At 49.5% G+C, this 25,566-nt stretch overlaps 1 protein-coding gene across 1 annotated transcript in view; it reads left to right on the top strand.

The window, feature by feature from the left end:
• Positions 1-6,843: 6,843 nt before the first annotated feature.
• The window catches only part of PDE11A (phosphodiesterase 11A), a 746,356-nt gene continuing 727,633 nt past the window's right edge, over positions 6,844-25,566 (top strand). Inside the window, exon 1 of the mRNA XM_075317377.1 lies at positions 6,844-7,940. Coding sequence (XP_075173492.1) covers positions 7,164-7,940 — 777 coding nt within the window. The 5' untranslated portion in view covers positions 6,844-7,163. The remainder of the gene's footprint in view (positions 7,941-25,566) is intronic.

Raw genomic sequence — 25,566 nt, 5'->3', positions numbered from 1 at the left:
AGTCTCACCACTGCAATAATACGTTGTGTAAAAGCAACACACCCTGAACACACCATCCCCACTGTCAAACATGGTGGTGGCAGAATTATGGTTTGGGCCTGATTTCTTCAGTAGGGACAGGAAAGATAGCTAAAATTGATAGGGAGATGGATGGAGCCAAATACAGGATCATTCTTCAAGAAAATCTGTTGGAGTCTGCAAAAGACCTGAGACTGGGACGGAGATTTGTCTTCCAACAAGACAATGATCCCAAACATAAAGCAAAATCTACAATGGAATGGTTCACAAATAAACGTATCTAGGTGTTAGAATGGCCAAGTCACAGTCCAGACCTGAATCCAATCGAGAATCTGTGGTAAGAGCTAAAAACTGCTGTTCACAAACGCTCTCCATCCAACCTCACTCAGCTCCAGCTGTTTGCAAAGGAAGAATGGGCAAGAATTTCAGCCTCTCAATGTGCAAAACTGAGAGACACATACCCCAAGTAATTGCAGCTGTGATCGCAGCAAAAGATGGCGCTTCAAAGTATTAACTTAAAGGGGCTGAATAATATTGCACGTCCCAATTTTCAGTTATTTATTTTTTCAAAAGTTTAAAATAAGCAATAAATATCGTTCAACTTCACAATTGTGTCCCACTTGTTGTTGATTCTTCACCAGAACATTAACATTTTTATCTTTATGTTTGAAGCCTGAAATGTGGGAAAAGGTTGAAAAATTCAAGGAAGCCAAAAACTTTTGCAAGGCACTGTATGTGTGCCACAAAATAAAAATTGGTGATATACGTACCGGAAACACATATGTGTGAAGGTCGGCCAAGGCTGTGCTCACACGACCGTGTTTTTTGGCCAGAGTGCTGTCTGTGATCAAAACTGACCTCCCACGGCCAGCACTTTGACCAATGTTATCCATTAGGGCTTTTTGTTCAATGTCGCAGCATGCACTTTTCTATTCCATACTTCAGATGACATTTGCCTATTCAAGTGTATGGGTGTGCAAAACAATAAACAATAGGGATTGCATGTGTCGCGGGCGGAGGAGGGGACGCTGCGCTCACCCACTGCTCGGGTCCGGCTGCTGCTGCTGCTCGGTGGTGGCTCGAGCGGTGAGCCGGATCCCGGAGACTCGAGCGGCGTTCCTCGCCCGTGAGTGAAAGGGGGTGGTTTGGGTTTAGGGATATTGTCCGTGATGCCACCCACGGTTGTGGTAAGGTTGTGACACCACCGCTGCTCTGGACGGGGATCCCGGGAGCGATGACAGGGAGCAGCTTGGATGTTGGTTCACGGGGCCCGGTGAGGTGCAGGGTCGCAGGGGCAGCACTGTGCCGCACGGCACGGTGGTACTCACTCAGCCAGTAATTTAAACGGAGTCTCTGGTCAAACAAACGGCTGGATGGATGGGTCCCACAGGCGGCTGCAGTGTTTTTCCCCTGACCCCAGGTTGGTAGTGTAAGTCCTTTCCTGCCCCTTCGTGTACGCTCCTCCTGCGCTCCGGTTTCCAGCTGGCTCCCCGATTCGGTACCGGTGGGCCACCGCCCAGCTCCGGCTACCTACGGTTCCACCAAGACTGTCTTCCCGGCTCCTGCAGATGGCCACTACCGTCTGCCCCACTGGCTACATGAGGGACCTAGGCTCCAACCTAGGCCCCAGTCTGCGTCTGCCTCTCTGCAGACCTCCTCTCTCTTCCTCTGCCTGGACTTGTCTGAGCTGGTTTTTGCCTCAGGCCAGCTAGACTCCTCGGTGGGCGTGCCCATCTGGTGTGTCTGTCTGAACCCAAGGGAAGAAATCAGGTCTCACTGGGGATGACTGCTGTGAACTGCTGGGGTTGGGGGTGTGTGTGTGTTGTTACCTGTGGCCCCTGGCTTGTCCAGGGCGCCACATTCCCCCTTAGTAAAATGCAGACCGTCCGCGGGCTGCCCGTCCATCACCGGTTTTATTTTTCATGAACTGAAAAAGAATAAAACATTTTTTTTTTTTTTTAAACATTTTCACACATGCATTTTTTTTTTCATAAAACTTCCCTTACGGGAGGCATATCACCTCAACCGTTGCAACAACAATACACTTTTAATAATAACAATGGAACCCACCCAAACAACCTGGCCCTGATGCCGCCCCTAAGAAATGGGCAGCACCCCTTTACCCCAGTCCAGAACCAGGCTGCCCGTGCGGGTACTTCGCTGCCGTTGCAGCCGGGCGGACTGCCGGAGCCGTCATCATCTCCGTCGCGGCCGGGCGGAGTGCCAGGGCCGTCGTCATCAGTGGTGCGGCCGGGATGGAAGCCGGGACCGGTGGCAGGGCAGTGACGAAGGTAAGGCCTGGGGACCCCAGGTCTGGGCCCTCCCTCACAGACGCTGCGAGCTCCGCTACCGGTGACAGGGGTAACGGGTCGGTCGGGGCGTTGGCCGTGGGCACAGGCACTGAGGTTTCAGCAGTGCCGGACGGACGGGACATCTCGTGCAGCGGTGCTCCAGGAACCAAATACTTGCAGAGTCCTGGCGTCCCTGCTTCCACAGCCGTGGTTCACATGCGGCTAGACGCCATCCGTCCCCCTTAGTCTTTTTCCGGCTCCTCCTCTACAGTGGAGGGGTTTCGGCTTTCGCGCCTCCACTGCTCGAGGAGACACTCGAGCGGGGACTTTTCGCGCCCAAAATGGCGGCTTCTCAAAATTTTCGTCCGGACACCTCCGGCGGTCACAAGGCGCACCTCTACCAGACGGCAGAGCGGTAAGATCCTATTTGTGACGCCAAGTTGTCGCGGGCGGAGGAGGGGGCGGAGGTTATGACATCACCGCTGCTCTGGACGGGGATCCCGGGAGCGATGACAGGGAGCAGCTTGAATGTTGGTTCTCCCCTCCGTGGGTAGGGGGGTTGGTTGTCCCGGGGCCGGTGAGGGGTAGGGATGTATGGCAGGCGGGTTACGGGGCCCGGTGAGGTGCAGGGTCGCAGGGGCAGCGCTGTGCCGCACGGCACGGTGGTACTCACTCAGCCAGTAATTTAAACGGAGTCTCTGGTCAAACAAACGGCTGGATGGACGGGTCCCACAGGCGGCTGCGGTGGTTTTCCCCTGACCCCAGGTTGGTAGTGTAAGTCCTTTCCTGCCCCTTCGTGTACGCTCCTCCTGCGCTCCGGTTTCCAGCTGGCTCCCCGGTTCGGTACCGGTGGGCCACCGCCCAGCCCCGGTTACCTACGGTTCCACCAAGACTGTCTTCCCGGCTCCTGCAGACGGCCACTACCGTCTGCCCCACTGGCTACATGAGGGACCTAGGCTCCAAACTAGGCCCCAGTCTGCGTCTGCCTCTCTGCAGACCTCCTCTCTCTTCCTCTGCCTGGACTTGTCTGAGCTGGTTTTTGCCTCAGGCCAGCTAGACTCCTCGGTGGGCGTGCCCATCTGGTGTGTCTGTCTGAACCCGAGGGAAGAAATCAGGTCTCACTGGGGATGACTGCTGTGAACTGCTGGGGGTGGAGGTGTGTGTGTGTTGTTACCTGTTGCCCCTGGCTTGTCCAGGGCGCCACACATGTGGATCATCTGAAATAGCATCCAATTTTCAATTATTGACATAGGAAACTGTATTTTACTTTGTAAACTTTATTTTATTATAAAAGCAGATGACATATGTCACGCTCCCGCCGTCGTGGCACCGCTCCTTACCCACTGATCCAGTCTCACGGTATCACTCCTTACCCACTGATCCAGTCTCACCGTCACGGTATCACTCCTTACCCACTGATCCGGTCCACGTGCCCACCGGTCACGGCTGTCCCTCCCGCTCGTGCTCCCTGCGTCCTGCTCCCTTGTGTCTGACTCTGAGTGGTCTGACTCTGAGTTGTCTGGCTCTGATTCTGAGGCCCATGCATGTGTATAGGGCGGGACCGCGCCCACACACCTTAACTTATAGGCCCAGCACTCCTGAAGCAGGATATGACATGATACTGGGACAGGGTATATAAGGCTTCCCTTTCCAGGGCGGCGCCTGAGCAACATGTTCCTTGAGCTAGACGTCAGGTCTCCCTGTGCATTGCATCCCAATTAACCCTGTGTCTTCCGCAGAGCCCGTCTGCCGTCCTGACCTGGTCCCAGAGTGCCGATCTCCCAGGAAGTGTCCCGGTGACCGTGTGCTGAGGATTCCGCCATCTCCTGTCAGACTGAACCCGTCACTTGGACTTGGCCCGGTGACCTCAACCTTCACGCCCAGCTGGACCCATATCCCGTCTGTTGTTCCAACCCGGCACTTGAACCTGATTCCGGCACTGTCTCCTGGAACCCTCTGGCCCCAGAGACTTCGTACCACCAGTCCCCTGAAAGACGCTGTTCCCGTACCTACTCGTGTTCTGGCTGCCGTGCATCTAGGCCTTCTGGTGGGGCGACCAGACAGTCCCTGTATAGGGGTTAGCTCTTGGTTGCCTCTCCAGGGGAGTCCGGTGCACGGTCCAGTGAATCCAGGACATAACAACATACAGATGTAAAGAACAGATATACGGACAGCGCCACCCTTGGGGGGCCCCCAGCGTCTAGCACAGTAACTACACTGATAATGGCATGAAAACAATTTTAAAGATTTTAAAGTACACATATTTGGTATCGCTACATTTATATAAGTCCAATATATCAAAATATAAAGTAAATAAATGCGATCAGTAACTGGTGTAACGAGAAAAAAACAAAATGCCAAACTTATGTTTTTTTGGTTGCCGCAATATTGCAATAAGAAGCGATCAACACATCATATCTGCCCTGAAATGGCATCAGTAAATACATCAGCTCAGGGTGCAAAAAATAAGCCCTCATACAGCCATATATCCTGAAAACTGAAGACATTACGGGTTTCAGAAAAGGGTAACAACAGCAAAATTTTTTTTTTTACAAATTTCCGATTTTTTTTCCCAACAATTAAAGGGCACCTGTCAGATGCAATAAGCACCCAGAGCCACGAGCAGTTCTGGGTGTATATTGCTAATCCCTGCCTAACTGTCCCTGTATACACTGGCATAGATAAAGAGATCTTTAGAAAAAGTATTTCTAAAGATATTTTATCGTATACTAATGAGTGCGGGGACTAGTCGAAAGGTTGTTGTTTCCCTGGCTAGTCAGCGCCATGAGCCTATTACTATGTCCCCGTGGCTGTGCTAACATGCTAATGAATGTGCAGCGTCACAGGATGATCTCACTCACCTCTCCGCTGCCATCGCCGCCCGACACTGGATTTCGGCTCAGTGCACATGACCCTAGAGTTTGGGTCATGTGCACTATGAAGTTGGGTGTACGCGTCCTGGCTTCAACCTGAAGTAGTGCACATGTGCAAACGTTCGGGATCATGCGCACTGAGGCAAAATCCAGCATTGGACGCGATGGCAGCGGAGAGGTGAGTGAGATCATTCTGTGACGCTACACATTCATTAGCATGTTAGTGTGCCCACAGGGGTGTGCTTACATGCTAAGGGCCCTGATTAGCCAGGGGAACTAACACCCAGAGGACTAGTCCCCGCGTTCATCAGCATATCATAAAGGATCTTTAGAAATACTTTCTATAAAACCTCTTTCACAAGTCCGTGAAAATCACGCACATTTTTCACGGACGTGTCAAAGGTGCGTATTGCCCTCCGTGAGCCGTGTTTATGGCACACGTGTGTTCTCCGTGTGTTATCCGAGGTAACACATGGAGAACGGGAACTTTCAGCTCACCTGTCCCTGGTGTCACTGTCCGTGGTGCTGATCTATGGTCTCCGGTCCTGCCGACTCCCCGCTGCTGCTGCTTCCGGCCGCAGTGAAGTGAATATGTAATGAGCAAAATGAGCGGCGGTCGGAAGCAAGTGACAGCAACGGCAGAGACAAGAGGGCTGGAGAAGATGAGTGAAGGTTTTTTTTTTCTCGCAGACACATATGTTTTCTCCAGTGCGTGTCACACAGAACAAATCCGTGTGGTCCGTTTGCGTTCCGTGTGACACCCGTGATGCCGGAGAAAAACGGACATGTCTATGTGTGGAGCACACGGGCACACGTTTGCTCCACACGTACACACAGGCCATGGCAGAATACGCACATGAGCGCAGACCCATTGATTTTAATGGGTCTATGTGTGCCTGTGTCTCCGGTACGTGAGCAAACGGACCAAACACGTACCGGAGACACGTGCGTGTGAAGGAGGCCTCAAGATCTCTTTATCTATGCTAGTGTATACAGGGATTAACAATATACACCCAGAACTGCTCGTGGTCCTGGCTGCATATTGCACCTGACAGGTTCCCTTTTAATAATAATAATAATAATAATAATAATAATAATAATAATAATAAAAATATACGTTTGATATCTGTGTACTCATACTGACCTGGAAAATCATCTTAAGAAGTCAATTTTACCATATATTTTACATGGTAACTAAAAAGAAAAAAAAACATCATTCCTTCTATCATCATTTTCCAGCCTGAAGTCACTGCATGTAAATGTAACCTAAATGTTTGCCTGTGATGGAGCAATATGTCAGCATCTAGGCCCTGCATACATATAGCATACAGATTACACACTGATGACAATACAGATTAAAAATCATGTTCTTTTTTTCTGGATGTAAGTGGTAGGATTCTCTTTAAGCCTGGCCATACAATGCAGACAGGACTCCAGGCTCAGCAGCGTGTATTCTGATAGTTCCTAGAAGCTGCCACCAGGGGGCGCTGCTATGTTCCAGCTGCTGAAATGGCTCATGTTCTGCTTGTATTCACACTGTACAAGCTAAAAGAGGCAGCAGAGCAGGGGTTAACGTTAACCCTGTCCTGCACAGACGCTCTATTCGCATCACTGGGAGGTTCCATGGCTGCTGTGTGACACCTACAGGAGCAATCTGCCGCTTCAGTACATCTTTTTGCAAAGCACAAGGAGACCTCGTCTGGATTCCTTGGACTATAGGCTGCTACTGCTCAGAGCTTCATTGTAGCACATGCACTGTGCAGGAGGATGCTGGAGAAGGACATATGGAAAGATTAGTTACATAACTGCATGAAGTCTCCGCAGAACTGACAGTAAGGGAATCCCCAAGAAGACAAGTGCACCAGGCACTGAGCAGCAGGTGCAGAGACCTCAGACCTTCCTCACATCATGCTCCTGCAAACTTGAAGACTACCTTATTGAGATTCCATTTGGCAAAGCCAAAGGAAGTGACATTGCAGAGATGTCAGAGCCAGAGCTGGACTTCTCCAAAGTGGAAAGTTTCTTGGACAGCCATCCAGACCTTTTTGAGGATTATCTCATCAGGAAAGGGAAGCACTACATGGTGGAAAAGTGGTTGAAGAGGAACCAGATGTCCAAAACATCTTCTATCTCTGGTGCTGATGAGAAGAGTAAGGAGTGCTGGGGTAACAGAGGAGATGGCTTGCAGAGGAGAGCATCTCAGAAGGAGCTGAGGAAAAGTTTTGCGCGTTCTAAGGCCATTAATGTGAACAGGACCTATGATGAGCATGTCAACTCCAGAGCCCAGGAGCCTTTGACCAGCATGAGGAGAAGAGCCTTGCTCCGGAAGGCCAGCTCCTTGCCACCCACCACTGCTCACATCCTCAGTGCTCTGTTGGAGTCCAGGGTCAACATCCCCCAATATCCATCCACTGCCATTGACTATAAGTACTACCTGAAGGAGCACAATGAGAGGGAGTTCTTCTTGGAATTAGTGAAGGACATATCTAATGAGCTTAACCTCACCAGTCTTTGCTACAAGATCTTGATCTTTGTGTGCATCATGGTGGATGCTGACAGATGTTCCCTCTTCTTGGTGGAAGGTACAACCAACAAAAAGAGTTTGGTGTCAAAATTTTTTGATGTGCACGCAGGAACCACTCTACTACCTTCCTGCAGCATGGATAACTCCAATGAGGTTCAGGTGCCTTGGGGAAAAGGTATCATAGGTTATGTGGCAGAACATGGAGAAACAGTCAATATCCCAGATGCTTACCAGGTAGGTCAATCTTCAGCTGATGCCTCCCTGACAGCTGTCACTGAGGGGGTGTGGGGTGGAGTGGACATCATTGGGAGGAGTAGCTGTCTAGGCAAAATATAGTGTCTCACTAAATGAGGTCTTCGATCCCTGTTGTATTCTTCTCATCCAACTCTTGATGACTCCAGTTTCTGCTGAAGCCCTTGGGACTTTACTGATGTCCATTACATTTTTGGGAAAACGTATATTATTGGACAACCATAATTCTTCTTGGGCTGACAACCTGACAACTTTGGACCCTGACAATTCCCTTCATTTTCTAGTTGACCTTTACCTGCTGAAGTTTTAATCTGCATCTTATCTCTCCTTAAATCGTGACATAATATTAGTGGACTCAATTATCTGGGCTACAAGAATAAAATCGTGGGTCCCCATATTATCCAACAATTAAAATGAACCAATTACATTACATTTTCTCATTATTTGACAAATATTTGACTTAGAGCCATATTTCCATACTATCTAAAGATTTTATTTATTATTCTTTTTGCATTTTTTTTTTTTTAATTTTAGTATTTTTGCATCTTTTACTATTTTTGCATTAACCAATATTTTGGATGTTAAGTTGAAATCATTGCAACTTTCAGCATCACTGCCTATTTCCATTACATCTACATTAAAGACCATTACCTTCTAAGGGTCACCAGTAAATATAAATACCCATAAATAATGGGGGTCTTTACTGCCCCTGGTTGGTTGCAAGTCGTGATAGAAAACTTGTATAGCCATCCAATGATTCTGTATTGCTGCATAATTTCTGAGCATGGAAAAGCTGTAAAACCCTTGTAGGACCTAATTGATCCTCATAATTTAAATAATCTATTGAATCCTTCATTAGAATTTTTTTTTTTACCATTATTCAGAAGGTCACGTCAAGGATTTGCACTGACGTTTTTATCTTAAGGTGGGATTGCCCTTTAAATCAGAATGCTGTTTTATCATTTTCTTGATGCTTGTGTTGGCTGAGGATGCTGAGCAGATAAGAAGTCTCATTACCAATTCACTGACCCGGTGTTCTTTGGTGCCGCTTCACGACGTACGTACTGTAGAGGTGTCATGTGCTTCGTGACTTGCAGTGTAGCCAGAAAGTATTTGCACCGTCTGCAGACCATTTATTGAAGCCTGCAATGCTGGCGAGGCTCGTGCCGCAAATATTCAATCAAGTAATAAATATGCAAATCACTATTGCAAACTTTCCTTTGATTGTTTTTTTTCTTGCTTTTTGCTAATTTGTGCAGGTGAGAATGCACAAATTTAGAGATGGTGCATAAAGGTGCCCACATGGACCCCTAAGGGTGGCATATAAAGCCCCTACAGCTTTGTGTTTCTGTATAATAGTCTATACCGGGGGCGGGAACTTTTTTGGCTGAGAGAGCCATGAACGCCACATATTTTAAAATGTAATTCCGTGCGAGCCATACTCACCAGCGGGGAGCGGTGGTGGTAGAGCGGCCCAGAAGGTCCCAGGAGGCAGGGTAGGCGATGCAGGCATGGAGGAGGAGGTGTCGCAGCTCAAGAGGGTTGACGATACTGCTGCAGGCTTGTGGGGTGCCACGGCGGCGGGTGCCATTGATCTTCCAGCGGGTTGCTTTGAATCTCCCGCAGTTGACGAGGTCAACTTCAAGAAAATGGCCGCGGAGTCCTATCTGCGCACACACCACCTCCACAGCTAGTTTCTTGAAGTCCATCTCATCAACTGCAGGAAATTCAAAGCAGCCCACAGTCCGCCGCGACACCACACGAGCCCACAGTATCGCCGACCCTGCGCCACCACTGCTTCCCCGGTAAGCCATATGCGGTTTGTAAGATGCACCCCCATTTTCCCCCAGGTCTTACAAACTGGAAAATATGGCATTTTTTTTTTATTAAAGATTTGTCTGCGAGCCAGATACGGCCATCAAAAGAGCCATATCTGGCTCGCGAGCCATAGGTTCCCGACCCCTGGTCTGTACTTTTTTTATTCTTATTAGCTATTTTAAAAGCACCCTTAATTCCAGGGTATGATGTATGTGAAGAGGGTTTAGATACATATAATATGTGTCCAATATAGGTTAAGTTCACACAAGCATGTAAAAAATTGTCCAATTTTCATCCAGAAAAGATAGGTAATTGTCATCCGGGTGGCATATTTTTTTTATTTCAGAAGTTATTAAAATGTAAAACTTTAACAGACCATATACAATTTCATGTGTTGAAGAGTTGCAATGTATCGGTAAAAATCGGCTGTGATATGGATGAACATGATGGCATCCAATTTCTGTTCGTGCACTTAAAGACTTGAATAAGTGAAGAAATTGGTGCAGATTTGGTCCATGAATTAAAAAAAAATCTCATCTGAACTGCTTAATTGAGCAAAATTGGTCCTGGTGAGGTCAGTTTTTTCACGGACAGCGCTTGGACCCAAAATTCGGTCATTTGAACTTGCCCTATCAGTGACAGGCTGGTACAGAGGGGGACAAGACCCTGCTCTCACGGGCTGACAATCTACAAGATATTGGGAAGGAGAGACAATAGATCGGGGGGGTTGGAGCAGCTTTGGTGGTAAGGAGGTGGCAGTAGGGTTATTGCAAGAGTTTTCAGGTTGCATATATTGTGGCAGATAATTTACGTGTTGAGGCACCGAACTCCAAGTGGGTAACGATCGGGAACATTTTTGGAGGCGATTCGGTGAGGAAGTTACGAGAGCAGCTGAAAGAAGGAGATCTTATGAGTAGAGATGAGCGGGACCCATGGATATTCGGTTTGGCGGGCTCAGCCGGACTTTAGATAGAGTTCGGTTTGGGACCCGGACTTGATCTGAACCCCAATGAAAGTCACCGATTGGGCAGTTCGGGTCTCCGTCCACATGCAGGCAGCCATAAACAGATCACTTCTATGGGAACGATAAACAGGGTTTTTCCATTTTTTTGCTTGGTGCACACTACATCTGATCACGCTGTTGTTACCCCCAGTGTGAGATGATGAAACACTTCAAGCAGCTTGTATTGGGCTCAGCACCAAGTGTACCCGAGCACAGCGATGCTCACGAGAGTGGTTTGCATATGTAAAGCATGCGAACTCTAAACCCAAACTCTGTTTTTTTGTAATGTCTATGTTTGGTATGAACACCGAACCTCGGGTTCACTCATCTCTACTTGTGAGTACTAGAGATTAAATTTGGGGAAGTATCAAGAGATTGGTTTGGAGATGTATGGAGGAACCAGATTGTAGAAGGCGTTGAAGGTCATTATTAGTAATTTAAACTGGATTCGCTGGAAAATTGTAAGCTAGTAAAGAGATTGGCAGAGGAGGTGGAGCATTGACTGGAGACATTTTTTTTACTGCTTGAGTCGTGCCTCTAATCTAAGTTCCCTGACCCTACTCTTATACTCTTATACTCATATGCCGCTGTTGTCATCTTTTATCAACGACGCTTCTCCAGTTTGTGACTAGCTGGCTGCTCCAGTGTTTCATGGAGTGAGCTGGAGGTTACAACTCAATACAAGTCTATGAGAGCCTCATTCTTGCTCTCATAGACTTGCATTGGGAGCTTGTGATATAACTTCTAACTTCCAATCAGTCAGTACTTGCAGTCACAAGATGACTCCATGGGACCAGAGCGATGTCGGTAAAAGGTGAAGATGCTAGATGGTAGGTATAAAATCAGGAGTATGGGGCTTATGTAGCGCCCCTGAACCCATCAGGGCACTACAATGTACTGCATCCTGCCAAAGATGCAGGGCCTACCCCCAGGAACCTGGAAGACCAGTGTCGGTAACAGCAAAACACATTATAATCCCAGTTTTCTCCCATCCCCACAGACTGGTGACAGACTAGAATTGGATCCAATGGATGGCGACCCAGGGGAGGGGACAGACAGTTAGACAGTAAGTGGAAGTGAGAGGAGACGGTCGTAACTGCACTGACACGGGAGTGTGACAATGACCTGAGGGCCCAGGCATGTGGTTGCCGGTGGAGTACGGCGAAGGACTCTCGGAACCATAGCACCGACGGGGTACAGAGCCCTAGGTCAGGCAAACGCTACAGGCAGACCTGATAAAATCTGCACAGTGAGGGAACCATCCAGGACCTCACTGACCTTAGAAGTCCAGGGGCACCAGCAGTAACGGGAGAACCAGGGACCGGAATGGAAAACCCACACCACAGGGTTCACACTGGCCGCCGTACGGACCAGAGACTGAGAGACAAACAGGAGGGGACCCCCAGACGCTCCAAGCCACGGGGACCCACCAACATGAGAGAGGTGCAGGGGAAAGAAGCCACCAGGTCACCAACCGGCACTGGGACTAAGGGAACCAGAGGTGAACACCAGCCTTCCTCCAGGTACCAGTTACCATCTACTGTGAGTAAAGAGAACCAGTTACACTGCAATCCCTCGTGTGGCCTACCCTTCTTTCCGCGCCTAACTCCATCACCAACCCCCCTGGGGCCCGGCCCTACTTGCAGAGGGCCCAACATCCAGGCTGCCCTCACATGAGCCCCAGCGGGAAGACTGTGCAGCGGCTCTTCTATCACCATAACCGCAACCTGCAAGTGGCGTCACAACATAAACTTTATTAACTATCCTTCTGTCGATAAACCCCTTTTTAAAGTGACCCCCAGGGTCACAGAACCGGGCAACGGCCACCCAGAGACACATCCCAGTAGTACACTGCCCGAGACCGAGTACCCCATAGCCCTGGATGGCACAGTTAGATTAAATGCGCCACTGCAGCCATGAATAAAAATGTCGGAGTGGTGCTTTAAGGACAGACTGGAGAGGTGCGAGAGTATTAGGCTAGGTTCACATTTCCGTTGTTTTGCATCAGTCACATGCATTGCTTAACGCATGTGACTGATGCGTTGTACAATGGATGACAAAGAACAGAATTCATTGTTGGACTCCGTTGTGTGCGGGGGGCGGAGCACGAGGGGGGCAGAGTTCGGGGTGGGTGGAGCCGAGCGGGGCCATGGCGCTGAGGATGTCAGTGCCGCGGGGACTGCAGGGCTAGGGACAGGTGAGTGAGTGAGCGCGCGCGCGCGTGAGTGTGTACATGCCGAGTGCGGGAGGGAGTAGAGCCGAGCGGGAAAGTATCGGCCTCCCTGCACACTTATCCAGGGTAAATATCGGGTAACTAAAAGCAAAGCACTTTTTGCTTGGTTACCCGATATTTACCTTGCTACCAGCGTACACCGCTTAGCGCTGGCTCCCTGCACACATAACCAGTGTAAATATCGGGTAACTAACCAAAGCGCATTGCTTAGTAACCCGATGTGTATCCTGGTTACGGGTGCAGGAAGCCAGAGAGAGCATGCGCAGCGAAATCCTACGGATTGCGCTGCTCAAAAAACGTTACAGGCTGCATTCCTTCCGTCCCGCGGTCAGTCGTTCCACGACTGATCAGTCAGGCGGAGAGTGCAACGCAGCATCATCAGTCACAATCCGCCGCTCATACAAGTCTATGGGAACAATGAAATCCGCCAAACGGATTCCATTGTTTACCAGAGCTGCGGATTGTGACTGATACAAATTGACGGAAATGTGAACCTAGCCTTAGGAGTTAGCACTGCAGCCTTGCAGCGTTGCGGTCTTGGGTTCAAATCCCACCAACCACATTTGCAAGGAGTTTGTATGTTCTCCCCATATTTGCGTGGGTTTCCTCCCACACTCCAAAGACATACAGATAGGGACTGTAGATTGTGAGCCCCAATGGGGACAGTGTTACCAATGTTTGTAAAGCGCTGTGGAATTAATGGCGCCATATAAAGGAATAAATATTATTACTACCATATTATGGTACTTAGAACTCACATCCATATTACAGAAATGTGAATGAAGCCTCCTTAATGATTCTCAAAAAAAAAGGGCGGAAATTCATGATCTTTATTTTATATGTGTGAAGTGTAAACCTCTTGCCAAGATTTCACGGTTGGAGATGTGCTCAGTAAATTCATAAATTATTGAAAAACATTGCAGCAGTAAAAAAAAAAAATCTTTTATGTTGCATAGAGCATTCCTGGGAAATATAATAGACTGGGGCTAGGCTCCTTCTTTTCTTATGATATATTCCCACCTAGCAGATTTGTTGCTGGTCTCCCATGTCTCGGTCATTGCGTTTGCTGAAATCCGTGTTCTTGCCAAAAACTTTTATTCAAAAGAAAAGATTTTCAGTTGCATAAAAATTCTGCACCAAATTTGCTGCACTTGTCTATATTCCAAAGCTGGCAATCCCCCGTGGGGCGGCCACATGCAGCTGCCATACCCGCATGCGACAGCCAAGGCCTTGAAGGTTGTGAAGGGGTTAAACTATATATATATATATTTTTTTTTTACGAATTTACATTTTTTTTTCACCACTTAACAAGAAAAACAAAATGTTTAATATTGTGAAAATCATACTGACCTAAAGAATCATGATACCAATCAATAAACCCCGTAAAAACAAAACAAAAAAAAAAAACAAACAATGTTAACATTGCATTTTATCTGCACTTGGGAGTATTTTTCCTATTTTCTAGTATATTACATGGTAAAATGTTTGATGTAATTGAAAACTAAACTATATTTCATCTTTCAAAAATAAACTCTCTTTTGACTATGTCAATAGAAAAATAGAAAGGTTATGGCACTGAATAGAGGGGGATGAAAAAAATGGAAAATTACATTTCCTGGTCCTTAAGGGGAAATTTGTCACGTTGAAAATGTTAAGCAGAATGTTATAGAGCCTCATTAACTGATCAAATTAATAGACTTTTTTGTGCAAAAAGTTTCAGCATACCTTGTATTTTATTCCTTTAACTCCTTGGTGTTTGTACACATGAGTCCAGTGGGCGGTCCTACTGTGTGATTGTGCATGCAGATATATCTATCAATCACTGAGTAGGACCGCCCATTGGACTCATACCGTGTTTCCCCGAAAGTAAGGCCCTGTCTTACATTAATTTTACCCCCAAAAGTCCCACCCTGCCTTACTTTCGGGGGAGGCCTTACATTGGAAAAAAAAAATAACAATTTCCCCCTCCCCCCTCCCCCCTGCAGCCTCCCCATTGTTTGAGAGTCCGGCATCCACCCCATCCTCCCCCCTGCAGCCTCCCCATTGTTTGAGAGTCCGGCATGCACCCCATCCTCCCCCCTGCAGCCTCCCCATACAGTGGTTCTGCCCCCCACTCTGCCACCACACACACTGACACATACGGTACCGGTACAGACCCACACGGCACCCACACACATATCGTACCGGTACCGTACACACACACACACACACACACACACACACACACTCTGACACATACAGCCCCCATACACATACCGTACACACACAGAGAGAGAGTTTCGGAACTTACCGTTACTTTCCTTCTGCCGGGGACGCCGGGGACGCTGGACCAATGGGAGCAAGCCTGCAGGCGGTGACGTCGCGGCTGATTCGGCCAATCAGCTGCGAGCCGGCTGACTAGCCAATCACAGCTCGAGCTGATGGCCAGCAGGGAGCCTGTGACGAACAGGCTGATCGGCCAATCAGCATCAAGCAGGAAGAGCGTTGACCCGGGACGCGCCGCAGGCCGGCGAGATTGCGGGGGCCATTCACCGGAGGAGGTATACATTACGCCGCGACCACCACCCATAGGCGGCCTTACATTCCCCGGGCACCCCCGCTACCCTGCCTTACAATCGGGGGGTGCCCTACATTGGCGGACCCCCCCGAAACCCCCACCCTGCCTTACTTTCGGGGGGGTCCTACTTTCGGGGAAACACGGTACATATAGACTTCAGGGATTTCTATGAATAAATTGCAAATTTTACTGAATTCTTTCAAACAAACCTATACTGTGTGAAGAATTATTAGGCAAATGAGTATTTTGATCACATGATACTTGTTATACATGTTGTCCTACTCCAAGCTGTATAGGCTGAGAGCCAACTACCAATGAAGTAAATCAGGTGATGTGCCTCTCTGTAATGAGGAGGGTGCGGTGTAATGACATCAACACCCTATATAAGGTGTGCTTAATTATTAGGCAACTTCCTTTCCTGTGGCAAAATGGGTCAGAAGAGAGATTTGACGGGCTCTGAAAAGTCCAATTGTGAGATGTCTTACAGAGGGATGCAGCAGTCTTGAAATTGCCAAACTTTTGAAGCGTGATCACCGAACAATCAAGCGTTTCATGGCAAATAGCCAACAGGGTCGCAAGAAGCGTGTTGGGCAAAAAAGGAGCAAAATAACTGCCCATGAATTGAGGAAAATCAAGCGTGAAGCTGCCAAGATGCCATTTTCCACCAGTTTGGCCATATTTCAGAGCTGCAACGTTACTGGAGTATCAAAAAGCACAAGGTGTGCCATACTCAGGGACATGGCCAAGGTAAGGAAGGCTGAAAAACAACCACCTTTGAACAAGAAACATAAGATAAAACGTCAAGACTGGGGCAAAAATATCTTAAGACTGATTTTTCAAAGGTTTTATGGACTGATGAAATGAGAGTGACTCTTGATGGGCCAGATGGATGGGCCAGAGGCTGGATCAGTAAAGGGTCCACTCCGACTCAGACACCAGCAAGGTGGAGGTGGGGTACTGGTATGGGCTGGTATCATCAAAGATGAACTTGAGGGACCTTTTCGGGTTGAGGATGGAGTGAAGTTCAACTCCCAGACCTACTGACAGTTTCTGAAAGACAACTTCTTCAAGCAGTGGTACAGGAAGAAGTCAGTATCGTTCAAGAACAACATGATTTTCATGCAGGACTATGCTCCATCACATGCATCCAACTACTCCACAGCATGGCTGGCCAGTAAAGGTCTAAAAGATAAAAAAAATAATGACATGGCCCCCTTGTTCACCTGATCTGAACCCAATAGAGAACCTGTGGTCCCTCATAAAATGTGAGATCTACAGGGAGGGAAAACAGTACACCTCTCGGAACAGCATCTGGAGGCTGTGGTGGCTGCTGCACGCAACGTTGATCGTAAACAGATAAAGAAACTGACAGAATCTATGGATGGTCGGCTGTTGAGTGTCATCATAAAGAAAGGTGACTATATTGGTCACATATTTTTGGGGGTTTTGTTTTTGCATGTCAGAAATGTTTATTTCTAAATTTTGTGCAGTTATATTGGTTTACCTGGTGAAAATAAAGAAGTGAGATGGGAATATATTTGGTTTTTATTAAGTTGCCTAATAATTCTGCACAGTAATAGTTACCTGCACAAATAGATATCCTTCTAAGATAGCCAAATCTAAAAAAAAAACCAAACACTCCAACTTCCAAAAATATTAAGCTTTGATATTTATGAGTCTTTTGGGTTGATTGAGAACATATTTGTTGATCTATAATAAAAAAAAAATCCTCTAAAATACAACTTGCCTAATAATTCTGCACATGGTGTATATATTATTCTGCTCCCCTTCTTCTCTATACAGTTCTGTCTACAGATGAGACAGCATGTACAAGGTCACTGTCATGATTCATGCACGACTCTGCCGTCCCTGAGCCGGTGCATGTATCCTGCCTCCGGGGTTTAGGTCCCTTTGGAGGGGCCTGTTCATTCTGGCCTCGTTCCATGGTTCACGCCGCCATAACTTGGTGCTGTTATCTCTGGGACGTTGACAGTAATATTTCTGGCTCTGCTGTGTGCACTGTTCCTTAGAGAAGTTCTCTGTTTCTTGTCCTGCTACCCGGTACTGTTCGTCCTGACCTGTGTACCTCCTGCCCAACCTGACCTCCGTTTGCCCAGCCTGTCCTGATCTCCGTCCCCCCTGTCGTCCGGACTCTGCTACTGTTCCGTGTCCGCTCTTCCCTACCCCCTGTATACTTACTCTCCCGGTATCCGACCTCGGCTCTGTTCTTTGACTTTGGCTTGTTTTCCCCTCGGTACAGACATAACATCCTGGCATAGACCCTGACTGATCGACTATCCCTGCTCTTGTGTTAGCGACCTCTTGTGGGCTTCTGTCTTACTGCACTCAGGAGTTCTCTTTGTACCAGAATCCCTGCGCCCCCTAGCGGTAGCTTGACAGTTATGTTGCCTTTAAGGTCAATATGCTGTATACAACAAACTTATGGCTCCTGATTTACCATATTGTTTGTCATACAGTTTCAAACATCCATTATTAGTGAAAGGACTGGAAAGACAAGAAGCTGCAAATAATGTCTTACCTGGTGTTACCAGGGTGGAAAGATTTTGAAGGATTCACTAAAGTGATGTGGTTGTGTAAGACACAACCACTATGAGGAGCATCCAATTATCGGCTGCTGCAGACCCCAAGATTAACAGTAAGGTGGGCAGAAAGTGGTTAAGCCATGCTGTTGAATGCAGAATGACCACTGAGGATCAATGTGATATCGTTCATATGATTTTATTATTCAACGCGTTTCGGGGAGCATTTACTTCTTCAGTAAGAAAACACAATAATGTATATTGCATTGTGTCACTTACAGAGCTGCTTGCTGTAGTTTTGATAAACTCACTGATTTATAAGCACTAGAGGACTAGTAAACCTTCTGCCATCTAGTCCTCCATATTTATAAGCTCTGTATAACCGCACTGCACCACTGAATGAAAGCTTTCTGACTATGCACAGTGTACACAGAAAGCTTCCAATCATTGGTGTGGGCGGGTTTATACAGAGTTCAGCATTCAGAGAACTGGTAACTCTGCAGCAGAGAAAACAGTTATTTTATCAAAACTGAAGCAAGCAGCCCTGTGATTGACACATTACTGGAATCAGGGCCTCTATTACATCATGCTGCTCTCAGATGGAGCATCACATACCTTCACTTTAAAAAGAGTATACATCTTGTACAGCTATACTAAAGCTCTGAACACCAGACCCTTCTAAATTGGATGGTACTGTAGGAGATGGTCGCACCCCAAACCCTCCTCTGTTTTATGCTATTTGTCATTTGTCTGTGTTTTAGGTACCGAGTATGCTGTTAAATGTATTTGGTAAACTTACACTGCTGGTAGTGAAGTGCGGGTCCCCAATGTAGCAGAGTCGGGACCATTAAGTGGCCGGCGCCAACTAGCAGTTGGGTAGAAGCAATGGTAAGATAAGATAGAGAAGGAGTGACATATGGGCAGTGGGTTGGTTAGAGAGACTGGCCTGATGAGAGGGCGTTCTGCAGAAGGGTTCAAGGCTTAAAGATGTGGCACAGTGTCAGGAGCCAGTCAGGGAACCCTGCGGTAACCTCTTAAAGGTCCGGAGCCTACGGCTCACCTCGGTGAGCTCAGGGAAGTTGCACTACTAGACAGCCATCAGGGGCCAGAAGTGGACAGAGGTGAGAAGAAGAGTAGGGGAACGGAGAGACAGGTGCCCGGCAGCTTGTAGACTAATTCCAAGATAGCGGTGATAAGTTGAGTGAGCGCACCCCAAATAAACAGTAACCGCAGAACCATCAAGAGTGAGGCCATGTCTTACATAGTGTAGAAGGAATAAACTGTTAAAGTTTTGATTTGCAAAGAGTACTCCAGGGTCACATGTTTGTTTACTGCGTCTAGGACGGGGACCGGTTGCGTGGCGATGGACACCCTAACCCTAAAAAGTGTCACACACCCCGCACACGGCCATACAAACACACTGACTCTCTTTAGCGAAGAAGTGCGGCAGCTCCACGGCCCAGTGTGCGTACCATCCATCAGGACCATAATTATGGTCCCTTTTGATTTTTACTATGCATTATTTGTATTGACGCACTCTTGTGTAACTTCTTTATAGTGTGGAAACACAGGACAGAACATGGCAGGCACTTAACACGTCAGTCATTATGTGACAAATATATAAAACACATTTGCAGGTACATAGAAGTGAAGTCACTTCACAGCTATGGAGGTGTCATGCATGACATCTTGAGACATTATTGTACACATTTAAAGGGAGTCTTTCCAAACAAAATTACTGTTTTCACCAAGCACAGCATCTTGTAAGAGACACAGCCCTATTAAAAATGGTACTTTTAATGTCTAAATCCATTGTTGCGTTTGCCAGAAAATTTTCTTGATTAAAATATGCTAAAGAGGTGCTTGGTGCATCCTTGAAATAACTGATTAGTGCAGTGTACCTTACCATCTACTTTTTTTCCATTGATCTTAGCCCTTCTCTGACTCCCTTAGAGCTTTAAAGGGATTGTCCTCTACTATGACATTGATGGCCTATCCTTAGGGGCCCTTTGCACACTACGACATCGCAAGCCGAAACTACAATGCCGAGCGCGATAGTCCCCGCCCCTGTCGCAGCTGCGATATCATGGTGATAGCTGCCGTAGCGAACATTATCGCTACGGCAGCTTCACATGCACTCACCTGCCCTGTGACGTCGCTTTGGCCAGTGAACCGCCTCCTTCCTAAGGGGGCGTGTCGCGGGCGGAGGAGAGGACGCTGCGCTCACCCACTGCTCGGGTCCAGCTACTGCTGCTGCTGCGGCTGCTCGGTGCTGGCTCGAGCGGTGGGCCGGATCCCGGGGACTCTAGTGGCGTTCCTCGCCCGTGAGTGAAAGGGGGGTTGGTGTGTGGTTTGGGGGATATTATCCGTGACGCCACCCACGGTTGTGGTGAAGTTGTGACACCACCACTGCTCTGGACGGGGATCCCGGGAGCGATGACAGGGAGCAGCTTGGATGTTGGTTCTCCCCTCCGTGGGTAGGGGGGTTGGTTGTCCCGGGGCCCGGTGAGGGGTTAGGGATGGCAGGCGGGTTACGAGGCCTGGTGAGGTGCAAGGTCGTGGCGGCAGCGCTGTGCCGCACGGCACGGTGGTACTCACTCAGCCAGTAATTCACACAGAGTCTCTGGTCAAACAAACGGCTGGATGGACGGGTCCCACAGACGGCTGCGGTTTTTCTCCTCCCGGTAGGTTTATGGTGACTGCCTTTCCCTGCACCTGTGTTGTGTTTACGGTTCCAATGGCTTCCCACCGGTAACCCGCTCCCCAGCTTGGATGGATGCTGAAGGAGCCCCTTTTTGCCCGCAGGCTCTGGCCCTGGGAACTGTAGCCTTGGCGGTGACTGTGTTTCCCTCTATGGTGTGAGCTGCTGCCTTCAATCGGGTCTTGACTGCTGGGAAACCCCGGAGGTTCCCTTCGCTAACGGATTTGACCGGTTTTACGACGACTCCTAGCCTGGTCGGGGTCCGTAGGCCCTGCCGAATGGTGCTGGCTTCTCTTCACTCCCCGATCCAGTACCGGCGGGCCACCGCCCGTCCCCGGTCCTTACAGTTCACTCCAATCAGCCTCTCCTGCAGACGGTCACTACCGTCTGCCAACCTTGCTGAGTGCCCGGGCCACACACCCGGACACGGTCAGTCTCCTCTGCTACCACTTCCCTCTCCAAAACTATTCTCCAAACTTTTCCCGCCTCCAGGACTGTGAACTCCTCGGTGGGCGGGACCAACTGCCTGGCCCACCCCCTGGTGTGGACATCAGCCCCTGGAGGAAGGCAACAAGGATTTGTGTTTGTCTTAGGTGTGCCAATCCGGGGTGTAGGTGTAGTACCTGTGGCGACCTGGCTTGTCCAGGGCGCCACATTCCCCCTTAGTAAAATGCACTCCGTCTGCGGGCTGCCCGTCCATCACCGGTTTTATTTTCACAACTGAAAAAGAATAAAACGGTAAAACATGTAAAAGCATCATAAACATTTTACAACGGTACGGCTTCCGCTCTTCTCCCACCCAAACAACCTGGCCCTGATGCTGCCCCTAAGAAGCGGGCAACACCCCTTGACCCCAGACCAGCACCAAGTTGCCCGAGCGGGTTCTGTCTCTTTCAGGGGACCCGCGTCCAGGGGGACCCCTGAACCCCCGGAGGATTGCCACCGGTTATGGTAGTGGCGGGCCTGGGCCATCTCTTTCCTCCAGGCCCATCCTCCCAAATCAGCCTCTCCGGAGGCGGCAACGGTTCAAGCCAACTAACATTTTTTTTTACATGCCACTAAGTTTGTGGTTGCCCTGCAAGTTCTCGGGCTTGTCTGTAAGTAGTTCCTTACGCAGGGTTTGCAGACAGTCCCTACGGGGACAACAGTTGCCGGCAACGGCTGGTTCAATCATGGTTCAATCAGGTAAACTTCTTCGGTTGATTCTTCTTTCACTTATCATTCAAAACTTTCAAACTGGTACACTCAACACATAAAGTCCCCCCCCCCTTTTAAAGAGTAGTTTCCCTGTACCTAAGTGGGGGTCTACCTAGGTTGGGGCGAGTGGACCTTCGGGGTCCGGTGTCAGTGGTGACAGGCACTGGGGCAGAGGGAACAATCAGTTCCTCCTCCCTGCTATCATGTGGAGCAGGTGGAGGCGTAGGGGAGCCGGGTACAGGTACATCCCTGGGCACTGGCTCGCGGTTAACCATTTCCATCATTTCTTTATCCACGGGTTGTGGGAACAGTATCACTGGGAGGATCACCGCGCCGTTCTGTGTAGGCCAGTCTGCTGGAAAATCACCCATCATAGTGTGGATTACCTCTTTTTCCTTCTCCACTGGACTGGGAGCTGGAGCCTCATCCGCTACTCTCAATGCTGGTGGGCACTTCTTCAGGTGGTCTCGGGAAACCGTAGCCAAAGTCCCCCCCTGGTCACGGCTGATCTGGTAGGCCTTCCCATTCTCCCATTCTGTGGGCTGGACTACATACGGGTTTTTTTCCCATTGATCATCCAGCTTGTGGGCCCTTTTTTTCCGCTTCAGCACTATATCCCCAGGTTGGAAGGGACCGGCAGGCGCCTTTTTGTTGAAACACTGCTCCTGTTGTCCCCGACTCCGGCACAAGTTCTTTTCAACATATTCCTGGACCTGTCGGTACTGTGCCTTCCGCCGAGTGTCCCATTCAGCTGTCGACGGGAGCGCTTCTGGAGCTTCCAAGCCCATTTCCAGATCCACTGGTAGCCGGCCGGGATGAGCTCTCATCAGGTATGCTGGGGTGCATTTCGTAGAGCTGGAAGGGATGTTGTTATACATATCGACCAGGTCAGGTAGCTTCTCCAGCCACAGGTTCCGCTCTTCCAGCGGTAACGTCTTGAGAAGGCCCAGGACCAAGTGGTTCATCTTTTCACACATGCCATTGGTTTGGGCGTGGTAAGGCGTGGTCCGGATTTTCTTGCAGCCGTACAGCTGGCAGAATTCCTGGAATACCTCTGCTTCAAAGGCCGGACCCTGGTCGGTAAGCACCTTCTCGGGGTACCCATGTGGTCGACAGAAATAAGCCTGGAAAGCCTTAGCGGCGGTACGGCCGGTTAAGTCCTTAACTGGCACAACCACCATGAACCTTGAATAGTGGTCTACAATGGTCAGAGTGTAGGTGTATCCACTTCGGCTGGGGGTGAGCTTTACATGGTCAAGGGCAACCAGCTCCAGCGGTTGGTGCGTAATGATCGGGTGTAGGGGTGCCTTCTGGCTGGCCTCGTCCTTCCTTCTCAATGCGCAAGGGCCACATTCTCGGCACCAGGCCTCCACAGATTCCCGCATTCCACTCCAATAGAACCGCTCTCTCAACAACATCTCCAGCTTCTTCCACCCAAAGTGCCCAGCACCATCATGGTATGCTTGCAGGACGGTGGGCACGTTAGCCTGGGGAATCACTAGCTGGCGGATCTTCTCGTGAGTCTTCGGATTAATCAGCTCGCGATACAACTTCACCTGGTGTAGGTACAGCCGGGTCCGTTCTCGCCACAGACGTTGGGCTTCGGCAGGGGCAGCAGGGTCTATCCCAGCAGAACCCTGTTCCACTAGGGTCTTGACCAGGCGGACAGCAGGTGCCTGGTCCTGAGCTTCCTGCCACTCCTGTCGGGGCAGCGGATCCAGGTTCACCCGTTGTTGGTGGACGTGCACCTTCTCAGTGAACGGCCGGTGAAATGCAGGCAACTCGATCTCTTCGAGGTCATCATCCTCTGGCCCCTCTTCCGACAGGTGGGGCATCCGGGAGAGTGCATCGGCATTGACGTTGGTACGGCCGGCCCGGTACTTGATGGTGAAATCGTAGTTGGCTAACCTGGCCACCCACCGCTGTTCCAACACGCCCAGCTTGGCCGTATCTAGATGGGTCAGCGGGTTATTGTCTGTGTACGCGGTGAACTTGGCTGCTGCCAGGTAATGGCGGAACCGCTCGGTGATAGCCCACACCAGTGCCAAGAGCTCAAGCTTGAAGGAGCTGTAGTTCTCAGGGTTCCTCTCAGTCGGTCGGAGTTTTCGGCTAGCATAAGCTTTCACCTTTTCCCTTCCTTCTTGGACCTGGGATAGAACAGCCCCCAAGCCCACATTGCTGGCATCGGTGTAGAGGATGAATGGGCGGCTGTAGTCAGGGTACGCTAGGATTTCCTCTCCGGTCAGGGCCGCTCTCAGCTGGCGTAAGGATTCCTCATACTTTTCTTCCCACACCAATGGGGCTCCTAGGGGTCTACCACCCTTGGTCTGTCCCATGAGGAGGTCTTGCATGGGGGCAGCCATCTTCGTGTACCCCTTAATGAAGCGACGGTAATATGCCACCAGGCCCAGAAACTGCCTCACTTCCCTCACCGTGGTCGGTCTCGGCCAGTCTTGGATGGCGGTGATCTTCTCGGGGTCGGGGGCGACACCTTCCGCACCAACCACATGTCCTAGGTACTGCACTCTGGGTTTCAGCAGATGACACTTTGAGGGCTTCAACTTCATCCCATATTTAGCAAGGGACGCGAACACCTCGGCTAGGTGCTCCAGGTGGGCTTCATACGTCTGTGAGTACACAATCACATCATCCAAGTACAGCAAGACGGTCTCGAAATTTAGATGCCCCAGACAGCATTCCATCAGCCGTTGGAAGGTTCCAGGGGCATTGCACAGCTCAAACGGCATGCTATTGAACTCGCAGAGTCCCATAGGAGTGGCGAAGGCAGTCTTCTCTCGGTCTTCCGGTGCCACGGCCACCTGCCAGTACCCGCTGGTGAGGTCAAGGGTGGAGAAGTACTTCTCAGCGCGGCCAGGGACTCTTCAATGCGGGGCAGAGGGTAAGCATCCTTATGCGTTATCTGGTTAATCTTCCGGTAATCCACACACATTCGCATGGTGCCATCCTTCTTAACCAGCACCAACGGGGCGGCCCAGGGACTACAGCTGTCCCTAATAACCCCTGCCTCCTTTATGTTCAACATGTCCTTGGCGCATTGGTAGTGCGCGGGGGGAAAAGGCCTGTATATCTCTTTAATAGGGGTGTGTGTACCGGTAGGGATGTGGTGTTGAACCCCTTTAATCTGCCCAAAATCTAGAGGATGCTTGCTAAAAACCCGCTCATATTCCTGTACCACCCGGTATACCCCTTCCTTGTGGTGTGCGGGGGTATCATCAGTGCCGACGTGTAGCTCTCGACACCACTCGTCTAACTGCCCCAGGGGTGAGTGGGAACTGGCAGTAGGCGGTGTGATCGGGGGAACAGCTTCATGGATGGTGTGGGGGTCTAGAGTGAGCAATTTAGCAAGGGTAGCGTACCGGGGAAGCCTAACCTCTTCCTCTCCACAGTTCAGTACTCGTACGGGCACTCTCCCTTTCTTGACGTCTACCACCCCTCGGGCGGCCATTACTGTGGGCCAGTGTTCGGAGGATATGGGCTCTATCATGGCGGGGTAGTCCCGTCCCTGGGGCCCTACTGCTGCCCTACAGCAGATCATCAT

Source organism: Anomaloglossus baeobatrachus, chromosome 7 (assembly GCF_048569485.1).
Source record: "Anomaloglossus baeobatrachus isolate aAnoBae1 chromosome 7, aAnoBae1.hap1, whole genome shotgun sequence".
Lineage (NCBI taxonomy): Eukaryota > Metazoa > Chordata > Amphibia > Anura > Aromobatidae > Anomaloglossus > Anomaloglossus baeobatrachus.
The sequence above is the reverse complement of the archived record's forward strand: the minus strand, read 5'-3'. Positions and strand labels throughout refer to the sequence as shown.